Below are 22,722 nucleotides of genomic sequence, written 5' to 3'. Positions count from 1 at the left end.
GATCTCATTCTTGGGATGAGGGGCTTAATTAGAAGATTGAGAGGTGATCTTATTAAACCATACAAGATCATGAGGGGACTTGACAGGATGGATCCTGGAGGGATTTTTCCAGGGGGGGGGGGGGGGGGAGACTAGTACTAGGGAACACAGTTTTAAAATAAGAGGTCTCCCTTTTAAGACAGAGATTAGGAGAATCTATTTTCCTCTCAAGAGGGTCATGAGGATGTGGAATTCTCTTCCTGAGAAAGCAGTGGAGGCTGGGCCATTGAATTTATTGAAGGTTGAGTCAGATAAATTTTTGAGAGACAAGGAACTCAAAACGTTATGGGGGGCAGACAGGAAAGTGAGAGTTTTTTAAAAATAAAAAATTTAGAGTACCCAATTATTTTTTTGTTTTCTAATTAAAGGGGCAATTTAGCGTGGCCAATCCACCTAACCTGCACATCTTTGGGTTGTGGGGATGAAACCCATGCAGACATGAGGAGAATGTGCAAACTCCACATGGACAGTGACCCAGGGCCGGGATTCGAAAGGAAAGTGAAAGTTGAGGCCACAACCAAATCAGCCATGATCTTAGTGAGTGGTAGAAGAGGCACAAAGGACCGAATGGCCTACTCCCAAGTCCTATGATTCTATCTCACTCCACCAAAACTTCCAAATATTGTCCTGAACCCTTTGCGGATACTCTTTGGTTTTACATTTTGGCTGCAAGAAACATGGAACACTTTACAAGAACAATGAGTGTCTACTATTCTTTCTCTGCAGATCTTGATTAATAAAACCATTCTTTCCCTCAAATAACCCAATCTGATTGATCGGAATTGATATAGGGTCCTCAATTTCTAAGAAATTATGTAAATGTTGAGAAAGCTGCCATTTTGGAAACCCTCGTCAGACACCATACGTAGGTATAAATGCAAATCTGATGAAAAAAGTCATAAACTGAAACATCAACTGTTTTTTTCTCTCTCTCGCGCTCCACAGATGTTGCCTGACCTGCTAAGTATTCCCAACATTTCCTGTAAGGCAGCACGGTGGTTAGCACCAAGGAACTGGGTTTGATCCCGGTCATGGGTCACTGTCCATGTCTGCGTGGGTCTCACCCCCACAACCCAAAGATGTGCAGGGTAGGTCAATTGGCCACACTAAATTGCCCCTTAAATTTGTAAAAAAGAATTGGGTATTTGAAATATGTTGTTTTTTTTTAATGTTATTGCTGCTTTGCTGCCATGAGCTCAGGATGCTTACCCATACTTTCTCACTCAGACTCTTCACTCTTTGTACAAGCCTGGACATGCGCATATATAAATATATATCTCAATCACACGTGGCTGGGTGTTGTCATTTGGTAATGAATAGTTTTACAAATCTGTAGACGATACAGTGCGCACATCAAACCCAACTTTAGCATCAGAATTATGGAGGAAAGGATCAATTGACTCCCTCCGGGGGGCTGGGGCACTGGTGGTGACAAGACAAACCCAAACTAGTTACAGTGGCAACAAATGTAAGCACTACTACCATGGGCAACTCTTATTCTTGGGTCACACATCTCCTTCAGGCAAAAACCATTTCACCGACATTTCACACAGCCTTACATCCATCTGGCAGAGGTAACGGATTTCACCGCTTTCAAACTTACGCAGCTACAAACCATTAAATAAATCGATCAAGCACATCACCGCATCACACTACATTCCACGATCTGTGTTTATCCTGCCAAACCTCTTCAGAATCTAGTACGTTTCAATGAGATTATCTCTCATTCTTCTAAACACCAGATAATATAAATCCAATTCATTCAGCTTTCATTTTGCACATCCTTCTCAGCCCAGGGGCTAATTTATTGAACATTTACCGTATAACCTCCAATAAAAATACATCCTTCCTTAAATATGGAGACCAATATTGGACACAGTCTTCCAGATGTGGTCTCACCAAAGCAACTGTCAATTGCGGCACGGTAGCACAGTGGTTAGCACTGTGTTATAGCACCAGGGACCCAGGTTCGATTCTCGGCTTGGGTCACTGTTTGTGCGGAATCTGCACATTCTCCCTGTGTCTGCGTGGGTTTCCTCCAGGTTCTCTGGTTTCCTCCCAGTCCCGAAAGGCATGCCGTTAGGTGAACTGGACATTCTGAATTCTCCCGCAGTGTACCCAAACAGGCACCGGAATGTGGCGACTAGGGGCTTTTCACAGTAAACTTCATTGCAGTGTTAATGTAAGCCTACTGGTGACAATAAAGATTATTTTTATTGTTTTTTTCTAAGTGAGAGTACCCAATTAAGGGGCAATTTAGCATGGCCAATCCACCTACCCTGCATCTATTTGGGTTGTGGGGGTGAGATCCACACAGACACAGGGAGAAGATGCAAACTCCACATGAACTGCGACCTGGGGCTGGGATCAAATCCGGGTCCTCGACACAGTGAGGTAGCAATGCTAACCACTGTGCCACCCATGCTACAGTACAATTGTAGCAAGACTTTTCCATTCTTGTACTGCACTTCCCTTGCAATAAAACTAACATACCATTTGTTTTCCTAATGTTTGTTGTAGTTGCATGCTAATTCTCAGTGTTGCCTGCATGAGCACACCCAAGTCCCTTTGAACGTTAACAATTGACACGGTTCTCTATTCTTACAACCAATGTGGATAACCTCACACTTCCCCATATTATAGTCCATCTGTCTCCTTGTTACCCACTCACTTAGCCTGTCTATATCTTTTTGCAGCCTCTCTGGTGTCCTCCTCAGATTTACATTCCCACCTGTAAGCAAAATTTGATACATTACCCTCCCTGGTTTTCCTTCCCAATAACCTCCCTGGTTTGCCTTCCCAATAATTAATTGGATAAAACTTTTGCTCACTGGGCATTCTAATAATTTAAAGAGACAGTGGAGTGATCAAGGGGTGGTGGTGAGGTAGAGCCAAGCATCACCATCGCACACAAGGAAACTGATGCTGTGATTTTGGACGATGCCAGCAAAGAGCAACATGAAGATGAGAAATAGGAGGGTGGCCCAAGGATAGATCCTTGGGGACACTGAGGTAACAATGCAGGTGTGGGTAGAGAAGCCAACGCATCACTGGTTGAGAATGGATAGATGAGAATTGAATCACCAATATGGGTGACAGCAGAGCAGCACTGGAGCAGAATTAACTGGTCAACTTTATCAAACAGGATCAGACAGGTCAAAACAGGGCAATTTATCACACAGGTTGTGACACTCATTTCCCATTCCAGAATGGTGGCAGGGCCTGAAACTTATTTGGAGCTATTTAAGCATGACGTTCTGGGAAAGATGGGCACAGATTTGGGATTAGTCAAATTGCAAACGCCAACTATTTGGTAACTAGTACACTACCAAGATGGTTATCATGCATTCCAGCTGGTTCCTAACCTGGTTTGTGCTCAATTGCCCAAGAAGTTATCTTTTATCAAGCTCACTGTCAGCAACTGCTAATCTGGTCAGCACCATTACCCAGTAGGATTATCTGTAAACAGATTGATGAGCAACAAGTAACCTGGTTACCGGCCTGGTTAACAGATTGATGAGCAACAAGTAGCCTGGTTACCGGCCTGGTTAACAGTAACCCGTCTGGTGAGCAAGCTGGCGGCCATCTCCGGGTGGCTGCAGTAAGTTTGACTCCTTCTCCGCTCCTTGCTGTATAACTGAGCCCCAGGCCAGGCCTCTCTTCCCGGGCCAGGGCCCTACTCCCGGGCCGGGCTCCCCACTCCTGGGCTGGGCCGCCAGCCTCAGGATGTCCCGGCCCTGGGAGGGTCTGGTTGTCCTGACTCCCCGAGCTCTGCCAGTCTTACCTGAGCTCCAGGCGCGGTCCTGCCTGTCTGCCTCCAGTGTCACCTCTACGTGAATCCCCGCCCGATCCCAGCGCCAGGTGTGGCCGCCAGGTAAACCTCTTAAAGGAGCCGGGACACCTTTGCAGCGCGCAGCCGCGGGCTTCAGCAAACAGCGCCCCCAGCGTACCTCCCCTTTAATCCAGCTCTTAAAGGGATAGTGTCAGTATTATTCACTGGGGCAAGCATCAAGACTGGGCTCTGCCAAGGTTCACATAAAAAATAGAGTTTGAGCTGGCGATTGGAAACAGAAAATACACAATCCAGAGTATGAATAATTAACTGGGGGAGATCAACTTCAATAGGAACTGGCCCAGATCAATTAGCGACAAAGTTTCTCACTGCAGGGGCTGGTTAAGCACAGTGGGCTAAACAGCTGGCTTATTATGCAGAACAAGACCAGCAGTGGGTTCAATTCCCGTACCAGCGTCCCTAAACAGGTGCCGGAATGTGGCTTTTCACAGTAACTTCATTGAAGCCTACTTGTGACACTAAGCTATTATTATTAAAATAGAACATACAGTGCAAGAGGAGGCCATTTGGCCCATCGAGTATGCACCAACCCACTTAAGCCCTCCCTTCCACCCTATCCCCGTAGCCCAATAAATAACCCCTCATAACTTTTTGGACACTAAGGGCAATTTAGCATGTACAATCCACCTAACCTGCACGTCTTTGGACTGTGGGAGGAAACCAGAGCACCTGGAGGAAACCCACGCAGACACGGATAGAACGTGCTGACTCCACACAAACAGTGACCCAGTGGGGAAATCAAACCTGGGACCCTGGTGCTGTGAAGTCACAGTGTTAGCCGCTGTGCTACTATGCTGCAAAGATGGGGTGTGTTTAAAGAAAAGACAGTTCAGATCCCTTGAAGAAGAAGTAGGGCAAATAAACCTAGAGCTCCCTGGATGACAAGAGAGAGAAAGAAGAAAAAGTGTGCTTCGGTGGATAATGCAACTGATAGCCAGGCTGAATATTGATGGTTCAGAGGGGAATTGAAAAATCAAATGAAAAGAATAGAGAAAGTATGAAAAGAGACTGGCAGCTAACATAAACGAGAATCCAAAAGTCTTTTGTAGTAATATAAATAGTAAAAGGATGGTAATGGAGGATTAGAGCCAATTCAGGACGAGAAAGAGGATTTATGTATAAAGGTAGGGGGCACAGCTGAAGTATTAACTGAATACTTTGCATCTATATTTACCAATGGAAAAGATGCTGCGTAAGTCATCCCTAATTGCCTTCTTGAACTGATGTAGTCAATTAGGTGCAGAAACTCTCATAGTGTTGTTAGAGAGATAGTTCCAGGGTTTTGATTCAGCAATGGTTAGGAAACAGCAATATATTTCTAAATTAGGATGGTGTGTGTCTGTGAGGGGAACATGTGAATTGTGCTCCTGTGTGTCTGGTTCCCTTAAGTCTTTTTAGATAATAAAGGTCCCAGGTTAGGAAAGTGCCATCAAAGGAAGCTTGGTGAGTTGCTGAATCTCGTAGATGGTACACACTGCTGCCACTATATTGGTGGTAGAAGGAATTAATGTTTAAGGAGGTGAATGGGATGCCAATCATGTAGGCTTCTTTGTCTTGCTGGTGTTGAGTTGTTTGAATGTTGTTGGAGCTGCACTCATCCAGGCAAGTGGAAAATATTCCAGCACACTCCTGATTTGTGCCTTGCATTGATGGATAGGTTTTGGGGAGTCAGGAGGTGAGTTACTCATTGCAGAATTCCCAGCCTCAGACCTGCTCTTGTAGCACAGTATTTATATGGCTGGTCCAGTCGTTTCTGGTCAATGGTAATCCGCAGGATGTTGTCGAAGGGGGATTCAGTGATGGTAATTGTGTTGAATGTCACTGGGAGTAGTTAGATTCTTACTGGACATGGCCTCCCACAGTCCAAAGATCTGCAGGTTAGGTGGATAGGCCATGCTCAATTGCTCTTCGTGTCCAAAAAGGTTAGGTGGGGTCACTGGGTTACAGGGATAGGGTGGAGGTGTGGGCTTAAGTGGAATGCTCTTTCCAAGGGCCTGTGCAGGCTCAATGGGCCAAATGGCCTCTTTCTGCACTGTAAATTCTATGATTCTATGACTCTGATGGCTGAGATAGAATATTTATGGTAGTGGCCTCCAACAAAACGAATAGGATGCCTCCTTCTGCTGCCAATTTTACCCTACGTACGTTGGAGAAGACATCCAGACTGTGGTTAGCTCAGTTGGCTGGATAGCTGGTTTGTGATGCACAGCAAGGCCAGCAGGTTCAATTCCTGTACTGGCTGAGGGTATTCATGAAGGCCCTGCCTTCTCAACCTTACCCCTTGTGGCAGTGTTCTTCAAAGTTGAGGGTGCGGGCGGCACGGTGGCACAGTGGTTAGCATTGCTGCCTACGGCGCTGAGGACCTGGGTTCGAATCCCGGCCCTGGGTCACTGTCCGTGAGGAGTTTGCATATTATCCCCGTGTCTGCGTGGGTTTCACTCCCACAACCCAAAGATGTGCAGGATAGGTGGATTGGCTACGCTAAATTGCCCCTTAATTGGAAAAAAATAATTGGGTACGCTAAATTTAAAAAAAAAGTTGAGGGTGCGACCTGCGGGTGGGTGTCGGGAGGGTTGCGGAGCCATTGTCCGCGGCGCTCCCGATTGCGCAAATCCCCGCGTAGCAGCCGGCTTTTCATAACGCTGGCTGCAAGCAGCCGTGAACATGTTTTTTAACAAAATGTGGCCGCATTGTGCATGCGCGCATGATGAAGCGCCAATAATCGGGCACGCATGCGCAGTGCGGTCGCTATTTTTTTTAACGGTTGCAGCTTTTTGTTTTACAAGTTCTGTAGTGGTTTTTATTCATTTAATTTTAATTTTTTTCATTTATTTTAATTTTTTTACAAGATCGGGTGGGGGGGGTTATTCATTTTTTTACTTTTTTACAAGTTCGGGGGGTTTTATTCATTTTTTCATTTATTTTACTCATTTTTTTTTTACAAGTTCGGGGGGGGGGGGGGGGGGGGTTTATTTGATAAAATTTTACAGGAACAAAATTCAGAACTTTGGACAGATGGAGACTCCATACTTTCTGACACCAGAAGGCTTCACCTTCATCCAACAGGTTCCATTGGAGGAGCGTGTACGAGGGCCAAAGGGATCCAAAACAATTTCCTCCATTTTTGTCAGCAGTAAACAAGGTAAGAGAAAATGGTGGGTCACGAAGGTCGGCTGGCGTGGGTCGCACAGATCAGCCGGCGTGGGCTGCGAAGGTCAGCCGGGTTGGGTCCCGAAGGTTGGCTGGTTGGTAAAAATGGGTCCCCGAAAAAAAGATTGAAGAACACTGCCTCGTGGTGATCCTCAGGTTAAATCACCAGCAGTCAGGACGGCACGGTGGCGCAGTGGGTTAGCCCTGCAGCCTCATGGCGCCGAGGTCCCAGGTTCGATCCTGGCTCTGGGTCACTGTCCGTGTGGAGTTTGCACATTCTCCCCGTGTTAGTGTGGGTTTCACCCCCACAACCCAAAGATGTGCAGGGTAGGTGGATTGGCCACATTAAATTGCCCCTTAATTGGAAAAAATTAATTGGGTACTCTAAATTTATTATTAAAAAAAAAATCACCAGCAGTCAGATCTCACCCATCTATGGTGAAAGCAGCCTATGGTCATCTGGGACGATGGCGACTTTACTTACTTATGCTAAAACAGGAGCAAAACACTGTAGATGCTGGGAAATAAAAACAGAAAATGATGGTGGAACTCAGCAGCCCCCCACAGATGCTGCCAAGCTTTTCCAGCATTTTTGTGTTTTTATTTCAGTCTGCAAGCCCTGTGGTTTGTGTAAGAAAACCAAGCAGTCTGTCTGTACATGTTATAATCCTGAATCTCACAGACATACTCCTCATGAGGTCTGCTCCCAGCATCGGGACAGGGGATCAGCTCTTTCCTGAGAAGAGTCTGAGAAGATGGGTTCGGTGTTTGCAAATTTGTTGGGGTTGCTTTTCTTTTTACGCTGTTCTTTAGCTTCGGCCACTGCCACTGCCACTTTGGCTTCTGCCTTCCATGGAACCCCGCCATTTTGCGTTGTCAACAGGCGGGGCGGATGGTCTGACGAGGCCCCTTTAAAATCCTCCCCTTGTCCCAAAACGTTGTCCCTTCCCTCCCCTTTAACTTTAATGTGTCGGCCTAGCAGTCCCCACAATGCTGTGTTTCAGGAAGTTCAACGGGTTCTAGGTTTCCGATGGGTTACCCTGGAAACGGCGGCGGCGGCGGCCTGGCCCCGGGGCTGGGGTCGTTCCTGTTCCTCAGCGGCCTGTCTGCCATCTACCTGCGGACTCTGTATCGCTCGGTGCCCGGGGGGGATTCGGGTTAGTGTCGGTCGTATGGTGTGGAAATGTGAGTGAGTGAGGGAGGTGGAAAGTGAGGGAGGGAGTGAGTGAGGGAGGGAGGTGGAGTGAGTGTGGGAGGTGGAGAGTGAATGAGTGAGGGAGGTGGAGAGTGAGTGAGCGAGGGAGGTGGAGAGTGAGTGAGGGAGGTGGAGAGGGAGGGAAGGAGGGAGGTGGAGAGTGAGGGAAGGAGGGAGGTGGAGAGTGAGGGAAGGAGGGAGGTGGAGAGTGAGGGAAGGAGGGAGGTGGAGAGTGAGGGAAGGAGGGAGGTGGAGAGTGAGGGAAGGAGGGAGGTGGAGAGTGAGGGAAGGAGGGAGGTGGAGAGTGAGGGAAGGAGGGAGGTGGAGAGGTGGAGTGAGGGAGGTGGAGTGAGGGAGGTGGAGAGAGGGAGTGAGGGAGGTGGAGAGAGGGAGTGAGGGAGGTGGAGAGAGGGAGGTAGAGAGGGAGTGAGGGAGGTGGAGAGTGAGGGAGGAGGAGGTGGATTGGATTGGATTTGTTTATTGTCACGTGTACTGAGGTACAGTGAAAAGTATTTTTCTGCGAGCAGCTCAACAGATCATTAAGTACATGGGAAGAAAAGGGAATAAAAGAAAATACATAATAGGGCAACATAATGTACACAATGTAACTACATAAGCACCGGCATCGGATGAAGTATACAGTGTTAATGAGGTCAGTCCATAAGAGGGTCGTTTAGGAGTCTGGTATCAGTGGGGAAAGAAGCTGTTTTTGAGTCTTTGTACGTGTTCTCAGACTTCTGTATCTCCTGCCTGATGAAAGAAGTTGGAAGAGTGAGTAAGCCGGGTGGGAGGGGGTCTTTGATTATGCTGCCCGCTTTCCCCAGGCAGTGGGAGGCGTAGATGGAGTCGATGGATGGGAGGCTGGTTCGTGTGATGGACTGGGCTATGTATATGACTCGCTAAAGTTTCTTGCGGTCCTGGGCTGCAGTTGCCATGCGAGGCTGTGATGCAGCCAGATAGGATGCTTTCTATGGTGCATCTGTAAAAGTTGGTAATGGTTAATGTGGACATGCCGAATTTCCTTAGTTTCCTGAGGAAGTATAGGCACTGTTGTGCTTTCTTGGTGGTAGCGTCAACGTGGGTGGACCAGGACAAATGTTTGGAGATGTGCACCCCTAGGAATTTGAAACTGCTAACCATCTCCACCTCGGCCCCGTTGATGCTGACAGGGGTGTGTACAGTACTTTGCTTCCTGAAATCAATGAACAGCTCTTTAGTTTTGCTGGCATTGAGAGAGAGATTGTTGTCACTGCACCACTCCACTAGGTTCTCTATCTCCCTCCTGTTTTCTGACTCATCGTTATTTGAGATCTGGCTCACTATGGTCGTATCGTCAGCCAACTTGTAGATGGAGTTGGAACCAAATTTTGCCACGCAGCCATGTGTGTGTGTAGGGGGTAGAGTAGGGGGCTAGTAACACAGCTTTGCGGGCCCCAGTATGGAGAGGAGAGTGAGTGAGTGAGGTAGTGAGTGAGTGAGGTGGAGATGGGAAGTGTGTGTGGTTGGGGAGGGGGGGGGGGGGGGGAGGGAAGAGACAGAATGAGGTGTGCAATGCTGTTTTTCTGATCTCTTGTTCTGCCAGTCACTGCAATGTTATTGTTTCCACAGGAGAGCTTGTGACTGCTGCCTGCGAGCTGGGGGTGAGTGAGAGGCTGCAGCTTCTATGTTGATGACGGGTTCTGCTACAGGGTGAAGAGCTGGGGACTTTTCCTGACATGCCCCAGTGGGACTCTGGGTACTGACTCATTGGCATTGGAGAGGGATAGGATCACTGTTTTAGTAGACCAGTATGTTATGGCCAGGGAGAGTAATTGAATCAATGGAAAGAGTACAGATGTGGAATTTGGCAGATTCCTAGAATCCAAGAGCATCTGTACTTTCTGTCTTTGAATAAGAAAAAAAAAAGCCACTGCGGCAGCCTGGTGGTACTGGAAAAAGGATGTGATGACCAGGAATGGAATGGATTAAGCTGCAGCCCAGGTGTGGGGGGTGCCTGGGGTTGGGTAATCTATTAAGGGGTTGAGGAATAAAAGGAACACCAAAAGACTAAGAAGAGTTTTCAACAGGATAAAAGCAAATTACTGCGGATGCTGGAATCTGAAACCAAAGAGGAAATGCTGGAACATCTCAGCAGGTCTGGCAGCATCTGTAGGGAGAGAAAAGAGCTAACATTTTGAGTCCAGCTGACCCTTTGTCAAAGCTGTGACAAAGGGTCATCTGGACTTGAAGCATTGGCTCTTTTCTCTCCCTACAGATGCTGCCAGACCTGCTGAGATGTTCCAGCATTTTCTCACGAGTTTTCAACTGATGGTTTTGGAAGAGGTGGGTACAGAGTTGGGAGGAGTTGAGGTGATGTTTGGGGAAGGTGTCTTGAGATTGAAGGATATTGTAGAGAATGGGTGGAGTGAGCCAAGGACAGAGTTGGTGCCTGACCAAAGGAGCCATATAGAGAGGTAGCTGTTGTGTGAAGTGGATGAGTTCGGTGTGGCAAGTCAAGGGAACATTGGGTAAAGCTCATGGAAAAGATGTGGTTCAAGGAAAGAAACTGCAGTGACAGGAGTTGGTAGATGGGAGACTTGGGAGAGACCAAGGGGGTGGGGGTGAGGGGACTGAGCCCAGGAGGGAGGGTGCAGCAGGTACAACTCCCCTGCCAGTACATCCAGTAATTCACTAGATAAGTCCTTTTTAAAAAAAAGAGTAAGTACTGTCTGGGATGCTTGCATCTGTGAATGATGGGTAGTTGGGGCAATGTAGTTAATTACATTATAGGTGATGTGGGCAGTTCCCTGACCCATTGTTTCCCTATTTTCCAGGTGGCACATCCTCCGGGGTACCCATTGTTCACTCTCCTGGCGAGGCTGGCAATGACCATTCTTCCATTGGGCTCTCCAGTTTTCAGAGTAAATGTATTGAATGCGATACTTGGGATAGCCACAGCCTCACTGCTCTTTGAGGCAGTTGGCAGGTGAGTCCAAGAGCAGGGCACCACACTCCAGCCAGTTCTAGCAGAGGCACAATAACTGACAACTGTAGATCATTCAGCCCCTCTAACCTGTTCCATTATTCCATTAAATTGTAGCTGATTTGTTAAATTGTAGCTGATTTGTATCTTAATTACTCGTTCCTGCCCTGGTTCCAATAATACCTTTTAATGTCCTTATCTACCAAAAATCTGCCAATCTTAATTTTAAACTTTTATTTGACTCCAGCTTGAGCAGCAATTTGGGGAAAGAGTTCATTTGTATGAAGGAGTGTTTACTGATATCACCCCTGAAGTTAAAACTCACCACTATTCTTAGAATTCCCCCTATAAAAAAAAAGGTTGATATTCTAAATGGTGAACAGGGATTCTCACTCCCTGACTCCAGTGCAGGCTTCTGTGGGTGCTATTCAGGTCAAACTATCTTTTCAAGTTATCCCCCGGTATAACCCATACCTTCACCGAAGAATTTTACCTACTTACCCCTTAATAGCATCGATGTCCTGGGTCCTGCGTTATTAAGGAAGTGAAGTAAGCTAATAACCACTTTTTCAGGTTAAGTTATTTTTATTATTATATTTTTTCTTTTAAAAGCTGCAAACACTTTCTTTACAGAAAGGAAAAAAGATCTTGCTTCTGGCTGCTTCAGGCCCACCTTGGCAATCGATCTTCTTAAAATCTGGTCTTCTTGAGTTGTATTCGCTGGTGAACTCGGTTGCTGTGTCCTGTTCTTCCCATGCACCGAGCTGTGAGAGCTGGCTCTGCTAGCTATCTCTAAGCTGACTCTGACTTCTGTTTAAATTCTAGTCTTCCTTAGATGTATAACTGTTTAAACTCGGCTGCTTGCCTTGTCTTTCCCATGACCGAGCTCTCTCTCTCTCTCTCTCTCTCTGAGTTCTCCTCCCCTTCTCTCCTGTTGCTGGTTTCCTCTGTCCTCTCCTCTGTGCTTGTTGCTGCTGCTCCCTGGGTTTATATTCTCTTTCTGAGAGTTATTAAGTTTTAACGACTTTTGTAAATGGACTTGTTTCACTTTGATAGTTTAAAAGTATCTTTGATGTAAACATCTTACTACAACTAATTATTCATTTTGGGCATATCGTCTCCTCTCAGATCTGATGAAACAATGCTTTGGTTTCAATAGGTGTTACTTTTAATTCTGTGATTTCAAATCGTTTAATTTTCCAATTGTCCCCAGCTCATAACTTTGCCTTTGATTTTGACTTAAATGATGTTTCTCGTAGCCAGGTCGTCTCCAATTTTCTTTTAATTGTTTGATGTTCATAGAATTTTACACTTTGAATTTGACACCAAATTTGACTGAGTATCATCCATCCTTTCCAGCTGTTTACTAAGAGAGTTTATTTCAATTAAGGTGTGAAACTTTGCTTTTAGCTGTATGCTAAAATTTAACTTGGTTATGACTTGAAAGACTTGCCTGTTTTAAACATTCATCACTTAATGCAATTGAAACTCTCATCCATGCTTTTTCAGATGCTTCCTGAGATGGTTACATTCCATGAAGGTGTGAGCCATTGTTTTAGCTTACCACATGAGACCTATGTGTTTGATTAGCCTGCTTGTGAGCAAGAATCTGCATTTTATAACCCTGCTCTTTGCAGCTGCTATGAAACTTTTGTGGGATCTTTCCCTGTACCCTCTCAAACCAGATATTGCCAGACTTCCATGTTTCAAATGACACATTTTTCTGTATTTTCAAGAACACCCCTTAGTGGCCCAGCTCTAATTTGAAGATTACTTGCACTGTCTCCTGCAGGAATTCTGTCTTGAAATCTTTTGTTTCGATTTCTTTTTTGCACGTGAATAGCATGTACCTGCAGGCGTTCTGATCTTTCGGGTTCCCCGACCCCCACTCCACTCACGTCAAAGTGTCTCTTAATCTCCCGATAGTTGGTCACCCTGCATCCAGAGGGGGCTAGCCGGAACTCTGTACAGCTGTAACATTACTTCCAGACCTCTTGAGATAAAAGCCAACATTCCATATGTCTTTGCATTATTTTTTGTTCCTGTTCATAGCTTTCAGTGATTTGTCTGCTTGGATCCCTAGATCTGTTTTTCCACAGACCCTAGTCTCTTGTCATTAGTAAATGTTCTGTTCTTTTTCTTGGTTCCGGAGTAGATGACCTCACACTTTCCCTCATTGAACTGCATCAGCCAGTTACCCACTTATTAAATCCATTGTTGTTTCTTTGCAACCTCGGGGCTGGTTTAGCACAGTGGGCTAAATAACTGGCTTGCAATGCAGAACAATGCCAGCAGCGTGGGTTCAATTCCCATACCGGCCTCCCCGAACAGGTGCCGGAATGTGGCGACTAGGGGCTTTTCATAGTAACTTCATTGAAGCCTACTTGTGACAATAAGCAATTATTATTATTATTCTGCTCCCATCCACACTATTTACTAGCCTGAAAGCAAAGTTTTGTCATTGCTGGAAATCTGAATTAAAAACGGAAAATGCTGAAAATACTCAGCAGGGGAGAAACTGTTCATGTCTCAGGTGTGTGAACTTTCAACAGAACTGGGAAAAGTTCGAAATTAAATGAGGTTTAAGTTTCATGACTGTGCAATTAACACCACGTTCAAGAAGGCACTTTGTTGCTTCACTTGTTCCATTCCCTTTGGCCTTGCACCATCAACTCTTTTGATTTAAACCTTCCTATTTTCCATCCACCTTTTATAAAACACTGAATATTGTGTCCAATTTTGAGCACTGCACTAGGCATTAGAGAGGGTTCAGAAAAGATTTACCAGATTGGACCAGGGATGAAGAACTTCACTTAAAAGATTTAATATAAAATACTGGGGTTATTCAGCAGATTCAGGGAGTTATTCAGCAGATTGAGGGGAGTTTTGATAGAGATGCTCAAAATCATGAGGGGTCCATATTAGACTGTGTGGGGGGTGGGGGGAGTGGTCCCATTGGGGAAGGATCAAGCATCAGTGAAAATGTAGTAATTGGCAGAAGAACCAATGGCGACTTGAGGGAAATGTTTTGAATACAGTGGCGAGTGTTCACAATCTGAAATAGACTGTCTTGAGTGTGGATTAGGCAATCGGGAAGGGAAGAATTTTGTGTAGGGTGACAGGGAGTAGGACTTACTAAATTGCTCTTGCAGATAGCTAATATGGGCTTGAAAATCCAAATGAAATGAAAATGAAAATCGCTTATTGTCACGAGTAGGCTTCAATGAAGTTACTGTGAAAAGCCCCCAGTCGCCACATTCCGGCGCCTGTCCGGGGAGGCTGGTACGGGAATGGTGGCCTCCTCTGCTGCAACTACTTGATGGTTCTATCTAGTTCATTCTGGTCTATTGTGGTCTGTTTTTCCTCATCCCTCACCCTCATAGATAAATTTAAAATTTTGATTTTTTAAGTCATTACCACTTCAAACTGAACATTGCATTCTATTGTATTATGCTACTTATTACCCCCTTTCTATTAGATTATTCACTCATTCGGAATCACTACTCATCACTAGTCTACAATGGCCTATACTCTTGTGTGGACTGAGTAAACATCAGCCTTTGTTCCCCTTCTGAATTTAGTTAGACATTCAGCCAAAGTTTCTGTTCTGGATTTATTATCCAGTGACTATTTGGACGGGAGCTCAGAGGGTGTCTCAATAATAATAATAATCTTTATTAATGTCATAAGTAGGCTTACATTAACACTGCAATGAAGTTACTGTGAAAATCTCCTAGTCGCCACACTCCGGCACCTGTTTGGGTACACTGAGGGAAAATTCAGAATGTCCAATTCACCTAACCGGCGCAGATTTCGGGACTTGTGGGAGGAAACCGGAGCACCTGGAGGAAACCCGCGCAGACACGGAGAGAATGTGCAGACTCCGCACAGACAGTGACCCAAGCTGACAATTGAACCTTGGTCCCTGGCACTGTCCAGCAACTGTGTGCTACCATGTCGCCCATCAATTTGGGATTATATGCTGCAAAGGTATCCCTTCAAGGGAAGGTGGAAAATCAGGCTCCGCGTCTCGTGAGTTACACAAGAGGAGGTATTTGAAGTGTCTGAATTGGACAGGACACAATTTTCTATGTCTTTCCAAGAAATATGCATGAAGCTCTAACAAGTGTCAGTCACCAAGCTTTTCAGGCCCCACTTAAATTTTCAAGTTCTTTCAATTATCGTATCAAAACAAATGAAAGATTTTAAAAAGCCATAGGTGTCTGTGTTAAACAGGTAGAAGTACATAATAGAAGGCAAACACAGGAACAAATAGGACCAGATAAGTGTGGGACAATGCCCCCAACCTGTTCCCTCCATTGATACAAGATCTGTCTGCACAAAAGCTGGATACAGTCCACTGCACAGGTACCCATCATACTTCAAAGAAACGTAACGTAGAAAACCTCAGAACCCAAGAGCTAAAGGACGAGGTGGGGGGGCGGATTATACGGATACCCATTATGCAATTCAACTCCCTTCCAGGTCCCGGGTAGAACAAATAACCATCATATGACATCCAGTCTGGGCCTAAAATGAAAAGCACAGAAGCTCTCAATTCACATTAAAAGAAAAAGTAAGGGGGGGAAAAAAACTGGTTAGCTCTAACACTATCACAGTGAAGGCAAACTAATCCTAACAGCTCCATCTGTTGCTCTATTTACTTGCTATAAATATAGCAGTCAATATGGTCGCCTTCCTTAATCCTAATTATGTTTACTTTCAGAGTCGCCAGGTATCTCTCGATACCGCCACAAGGTTCAAACCGAATACCGATCAAAGAGCCAATACACCAGTTAGTTCAAAGTCAATACTATTTATTTACACACACAGTAAGATCTACTCATGCACAACAGTACTACAAACTAAACTATCTCTAACACAAAAGCCTATACTTAACTTTGGGTGCCCACTTGGTCAGAGGAACAATGGCCGTTGTTCGGATCTGAGGCTGTTGGGTTCGAAGAGATACAGGAGAACAGCTAAGGTCGTCCATCTGGTAGCGAGCGTTGACCTTGAACTTACTTGCTTCTGGTGATGCTGGTGGATGGGTCTCTCCGCCTGAGAGCCAAATCCAAGAGTGCGGATCTCTCATGGGGGTTCCTTCTTATACTTGGAGGGGCTTTGCACGCTTTTAGGCGGGCCTTAAACTTGGTCTCAATTAATTGGGCCACTTCTCGATCATTGTTATCGATTTTAACCAATAAAGGGGTGGGTGTCCTGATGGCTAGGCGTGTCTTACGTGGCCGTTGGCCTTGCTTTGTTTGTGTCTTTCTTGCGCCCGGATGTCTGCGACAGTATCAACGACCTGAGTATTAGTCCTTTGTTCCCTGGAGATGGGCCATCAATATGTTAATCAACCCAGAGTTTCGATTCCGTCTGGTAACTGCTTCCCAAATATACATTCAGGCACTGTGCCTGCTTGCTGTCTAGCATTGTCCACATTTCCCTACATTCTCTGTGAGCGTCCATTTTGTGTTCTGGAAGTGGCCATCCCAGATGTCTACACATCCCTCACCCTGCTCTGCTCATCTTTCCAAGTGAGACCGGGGAGAGACGACAGAAAGCATCTCTCAGATAGTCGGACAAAAAAGGCCCAAATACATTAACGCAGAGACTGTGCACAAGTTATTCATTCAATATTGACATAACATGATATGAACTTGTTAAATCAGCATAATCAATGGTACAGGCCACCGCACCCACATTATTCACTTCCCTGTGAACAGAAAAAATTGACAACATCAAGCAGATAACAGCATGATCAAGGGGGAGAAAAGTCTTGGATAATAACAGAGCTGCAGAATGCAAGGCAGTCCTCAGCTTTTCCAACACCAACCACCCATCCTCCATCCACCCATTCCCCCCAACACAATGAATAATGTGTTATTCACATCATTAATGTGCACAAAAGCAGGATACAGTCCACTACACAGTTACGCATCATACTTCAAAGAAACGTAACAAAGAAAATCTCAGAACCCAAGAGCTAAAGGGGAGGGGGAACTGAAATTATACGGATACCCACTATGCAATCCAAATCCCAGGCCCAGGATAGAACAAATAACCATCATATAACATGGAGTCTGTCTGGGCCTTCACTGGCGCAAAATGAAAGCTAAAATCAAGATGAGGCAGGATCAATGGCACTCTTCAAGATCTCTCAAGGATTCCAATAATCTAGGCATGAGACACTTGCACCATGCCATCTCACCAGACCACAGACGGTCACTAACCTCGGCTCTGGCCGGGAAGTGGAGGGGTGGGGGAATCAATCAGTTCACTCATCCCCAGCCCCTCGAGACTGACATCTGGATTTGGACAACACGGGACTCAGTGGTCAGACGGCCACACTAACCCCAGACTTTGAAGGCATAATTACATGTTCTCCATCAAATTTAATTTGCCCAGCTACCAGATCAAGGTTCCTGAAACATGGCAGCCAATTCTCGAACTGAGCTGGTTACCTCTCCACTGCCTCGGGGACTGGGCTCAGCAGCAATCCTCTCCTGTTTCCACCATGCAGCAGGACCTCAACCGTATGGAGGTGGGCTCCCAGCAGGGACCTCCGAGCCAGAACAGCATACTTTTTGGCAGCCATCATTTGTCGATGTACACCGCGCTATCAGAGTGGGAGCCTGCTCAAAAGCAACTGCGCCATGAAGGGCAAGTCCCGTGTTGTCCCCACTCCTTCCAGCCGCCACAAACAAACGAGGATTAAAACATTCTAACTCTGCTCTATCATGCAGAAACACCTACCAACAATTCTCAGGGCATAGTTTATGCTATGTAAACCAAGAAAAGACAAAATAAAATGTGCACAAGAAAAACAGATTTAAATATGAGCAGAGCCAGAGCTTGTGAAAATGCAACCACTCCCTTGCTAAGGCCACGTGATTCACCAACCCCACTCGTTTAACACCCTTCTCCTACCCCATACACCAGCCAACCAGCAAGGATCACTTTTTAGTGATCAAATGCAATTAATCAATCGGACCATTATTCATTGTGTTGGGGGCATGGGTGGATGGATGGTTGGTGTTGGTAAAACTGGACCATTATTCATAGTGTGCGGGAGGGGGCAGGGTGGTTGTGTTGGATTTGTGAAATTGGGTCACTTCAACTCTCACCACTGGGTGATCGATGCGTGCTAGCAATACCCAGCCAATTATCTTTTGCTGTGATTGAGTTTTGTTAAGGGCGTTGTAGAAAATGTAGCAACAGAAGGATAAGTAGAGTTAGGCGACCAATCGGCCATTATATATTAGTGGTGGGACAGTCTACCTGGGCTGAATGGCCTACTCATGTTTCTATGTCTGAGGTCCCATTCCTATGTTTCAGGTTGTCGGACTCGTACTCTGGAGGGATTCTCGCTGCTGGGCTCTTTGCCTTCTCCCGGCTGGCATGGCAGTGGTCAGTTGCAGCAGAGGTTTTCACCTTGAACAACTTCTTTGTGAGTCTTCTCATGGTTCTGACTGTTCGATTCAGCACAGCACCAACAGCCCAGGAAAGGTCCAAGGTAAAATCCGAGTGAATCCTTCCTCTAGCAGCAGTAGACAATCGAATAGGGATGGGCAGAGACAAACTATTCCCACTTCTAAAACAAGCAAGGGAAAAGACAATCAAAAGAAGCTAATGCAAATTGCAGGAAAGCTTTTTAACACGAGTGGTTGAGGTCTTGAATTCACTACCTGAGACTAGTGGAGGCAGGTTCAATCAAGGCATTCAAAAGGATATTTAGACTGTTATTTGAAGAGGCCGAATGTGCAGGGTTATGGGGAGAAGGCAGAGCAATGGCACATAGTGAATTGTTCATTTGAAGAGAGGGTGCAGACACAATGTGCTGAATAACCTCTTACTACACTAATTATTCTAGGCCTGGCTTCACATCTCAGACACTAAAATATAATTTACTGTGAAGCCCCTCAGTTTGTGAGGGATTGGCTGCAGTCCAGCAATGGGCTGAATGAGGCAATACTTGTATTCATTTATTTAATTTTTGTCAAATAAATCCTCTGGTCCTCATTCCATATATCATTGTTCAATAATTGATAATCTTAATGATATTAATCAAACAAGACAAATCTCAACATTATAAACAAGTGATAGATTGAAAACCTATTGATGACTGTGTGATTGATGATTTAAGTCTACAAAATTATGAGGGGCATAGACAGGGTGGATAGTCAGAAACTTTTTCCCAGGGTAGAGGGATCAATTACTAGGGCGCATAGGTTTACGGTGCGAGGAGATGTATGAGGCAAGTTTTTTTACACCGAGGGTAGTGGGTGCCTCGAACTCGCTGCCAGAGGAAGTGGCGGAAGCAGGGACGATAGTGACGTTTAAGGGGCATCTTGACAAATACATGAATAGGATGGGAACAGAGGGATATGAACCCTGGAAGTGTGGAAGATTTTAGTTTAGACGGGCAGCATGGACGGCTTAGGCTTGGAGGGCCGAAGGGCCTGTTCCTGTGCTGGACTTTTCTTTGTTCTTTGACTAGAGGGAGATGGATTGGAGACCCATTGATCAATAGAAGTCAGACTGCATACCTATTGAACACCAGTCTTGCATTGATTCACAGTTTCCAAAGGCTGTTTGTTGGTCCACAGCAGTGAACCTCTTCATTGACTGGCTGACTGCAAGCTGCTCATCTCTGTCCTGTTGGGTGCAAAACTCCAGAATCCTGTACTCTGGATTGATCTGTCAGGCATCAGCAATTGCCCTCCGGCATAAGCTGAGCCTGAAATATGTTCCTCAGTTTGGAGGTAAGGATTAAAAGAACGGATAAGAGAAACTTGAGGAAACTTGAGACCTCTGCCCATGCAGGTACTGTGTGATTCTTTACCGTCAAAGAAACTACCATCTGGTGAATACTAATCACTCCATTTCATGACAGTCAGTGGCATCACCATTGCTGAATCCCCCACTATCAACATCCTATTGGTTACCATTGACCAGAAACTGAACTGACTAGCCATATAAATACTGTGGCTATGAGAGCAGGCCAGCGGCTCAGAATCCCATCATCTACAAGGCACAAGTCCAAAGTGTGAGGGAATATTTCCCCCTTACCTGGATGAGTTCAACAAAGCTCAAGAAGCTTGACACCAGCCAGGACAAAGTCTGCTTGATTGGCACCCCATCCACAAACATTTGTTCCCTCCGCCACTGGTACACTATGGCAGCAGTGTGTAGCCGTCGACAAGATGCATCCCAGGAACTCACCAGGCAGCAGTTCCCTATACTCAAATACCTGAGAACACCACCACCTGAAGGTTTCCCTCCAAGCCACTCGCCATCCTGACTTGGAACTATATCACTGTTCTTTCACTGTCGCTGGGTCAAAATCATGGAACTCCTTCCCTAACAGCACTGAAGATGTACCTACACCTCATATAGAGGGGTTTCATGGGCTGCACTTTGGATAGATCTGCTCCAGCTCATGTTAAAACCTCTGAGCTCTCTCTGATAAAGCACTGTTTCTATTTGTAGCTTTCTCTACTGGGTGCATTCTGTTGTGGCCTGAGTCTGTGTAATCAGCACACCATTGTTCTCTACATGATGTATATCGTGCCCTGGGTGTTGTTTAGACTACACAGAGAGAAGGTAAAATATCACCCATGTTTTAATTTCTGATCACCATCTATCGCTCATTCTGACTGACTGTCTATCTGACTGCTACTTGGTGTCTTATTTCTCTTCTGCCTCTTCCTCCCTTGTTTTCATCTCACTTTTTCCTCTTTTGTTCCCTACACACAATTTCTCTTCTATTTCTTTCATAGAATCCCTACAGTGCAGGAGGAGGCCATTCGGCCATAGAGTTTGCACCAACCCTCAAAAGAACGCCCTACCTAGGCCCAAGCCCACCCCTTTTCTCCATAACCTCAACTAACCTTTGGACACAAAGGTGCAATTTAGCGTAGCCAGTCCACCTAACCTGCACATCTTTGGACTGTGGGAGGAAACCCACACCGACACGGGGAGAATGTGTGACAGTCACCCACGGTCAGAATCAAACCCAGGTCCCTGGCGCTGTGAAGCAGCACTCTGATCCATGCTCTTCCCCTCTCTCCCTTAACTTACATATCTCTCTTTTTCTACTTCTCTTTCTCCTATCCTCTCTTCCCTCTCTTGCTGTCTAACCTTCTCCTATACACTCCTGTTTCTTTTTTTTAATTTTTCCAATTAAGGGGCAATTTAGCGTGGCCAATCCACCTACCCGGCACATCTTTGGGTTGTGGGGGTGAGACCCACACAGACACTGGGAGAATGTGCAATTCCACAAAGACAGCGACCTGGCGTCAGGATCAAACCCCGGTCCTCAGCGCCGTGAGGCAGCAGTGCTAACCACTGTGCTGCCTCCACACTCCTCTTTCTAATCTCTCCCCAGCTATCTCTCCCACACTACTTCACTGTATTTCTTCCTCTCTAACCTTTCTCCCACTTTCTCTATCACTTTCTCCTCTTTCCCTTATGCTTTTATTTCTGTCTCCCTCTCTAGACTGTGTAGGTATCTCTCAACCATGTATGACCTGTGTTTGTATCTCTGTGCTAACTGCTACAGATTGACTTGTTTACCATTCTGCTTTGTTGTACCCTAAATGACCAGGAATTGTCTGTGAGGGTGGTGCTGAGGTTAGGCCTGTGTTTCGGAGCTGGTTTGTTGCCTTACCTCTATCTGCCTATCTCGTCCTACCTCAATCGAGCACGGTGGAGCTGGGGAGACCAGACCACCTTGAGAGGCTTCATCACCCACCTGCTACGGGAGGAATATGGCACATTTGATCTGGTAAAGCCTGACACCTTGTCACTTTTCACACTGATATAGGGATTGAGGTGTTGAGTATTGAAACTTAGTGTCGCAGAGGTTTGTTAAGTGTCAGATATTTTTAAGAGGTTAAAAAAAGGTTAAACCCCTGTATGGATAAACCTTCCTCCTCAGTATTTGAAAGTGTTCAGAACTGCTATTGATTTTCTTCTTCATTCTCCTAATCTTCCGAGATCCAATTCCACACATTCTTCCTCATCCCTGCATCCGACAGACTTCCCACACCTACACTCAGCTGTGATTCATTTTTCCTCAAAATAACAACAGTGTTCTCCTGATAACCGCCCTCTGCTCCCTCGCTTGTTCACTCACTCACTCTTCCCCTCTCTCTCTCTCCCCCCCCTCCCCCCACACACCCCCACACACACAAGCACGCGCGCGACTACCGCATTTACGTTTTCTCCACCCCATCTCAGCCTTGCTGTTATAAATGCAAAATACCGTGGATGCTGGAGATCTGAAATAAACATTTTGCTGGAAAAGTTCTTGAGGATAAGTCACATTGGATGCGAAACATTTACTCTCTTTCTCTCCATTGATGCTGTCAGATCTGTGTTTTTCCAGAACCTTTTTTTTATTTTCACCTTGCTGATATCTTGTGCCATTGCCCATTGCCAGGGTAATGCCACCCATTGGGAGTAGGGGATTGGGCAGGGTAACTTGGTGCCTCAAGTAACTCATCAGTGGACTCT

At 45.7% G+C, this 22,722-nt stretch overlaps 2 protein-coding genes across 6 annotated transcripts in view; one reads left to right on the top strand and one right to left on the bottom strand.

Moving 5' to 3' along the window:
* llgl2 (LLGL scribble cell polarity complex component 2) overlaps window positions 1-3,973 on the bottom strand; it is a 120,164-nt gene extending 116,191 nt beyond the window's left edge. For 2 of the 3 annotated variants that reach the window (XM_038776947.1, XM_038776950.1), the window contains exon 1: window positions 3,824-3,973. The gene's annotated coding sequence lies outside the window, so the exon portion shown is untranslated. The remainder of the gene's footprint in view (window positions 1-3,823) is intronic. The other variant, XM_038776948.1, reaches the window with a different exon arrangement.
* A 4,063-nt stretch (window positions 3,974-8,036) lies between these two features.
* Window positions 8,037-22,722, top strand: part of tmem260 (transmembrane protein 260) — a 60,669-nt gene continuing 45,983 nt past the window's right edge. For 2 of the 3 annotated variants that reach the window (XM_038777380.1, XM_038777378.1), the window contains exons 1-6: window positions 8,037-8,199; window positions 9,846-9,877; window positions 11,051-11,202; window positions 18,541-18,718; window positions 20,695-20,808; window positions 21,812-21,991. In XM_038777380.1, the coding sequence (XP_038633308.1) occupies window positions 8,073-8,199; window positions 9,846-9,877; window positions 11,051-11,202; window positions 18,541-18,718; window positions 20,695-20,808; window positions 21,812-21,991 (783 nt within the window). In that variant the 5' untranslated portion in view covers window positions 8,037-8,072. The other variant, XM_038777381.1, reaches the window with a different exon arrangement.

Source organism: Scyliorhinus canicula, chromosome 18 (genome assembly GCF_902713615.1).
Source record: "Scyliorhinus canicula chromosome 18, sScyCan1.1, whole genome shotgun sequence".
Classification (NCBI taxonomy): Eukaryota; Metazoa; Chordata; class Chondrichthyes; order Carcharhiniformes; family Scyliorhinidae; genus Scyliorhinus; species Scyliorhinus canicula.
The sequence above is the reverse complement of the archived record's forward strand: the minus strand, read 5'-3'. Positions and strand labels throughout refer to the sequence as shown.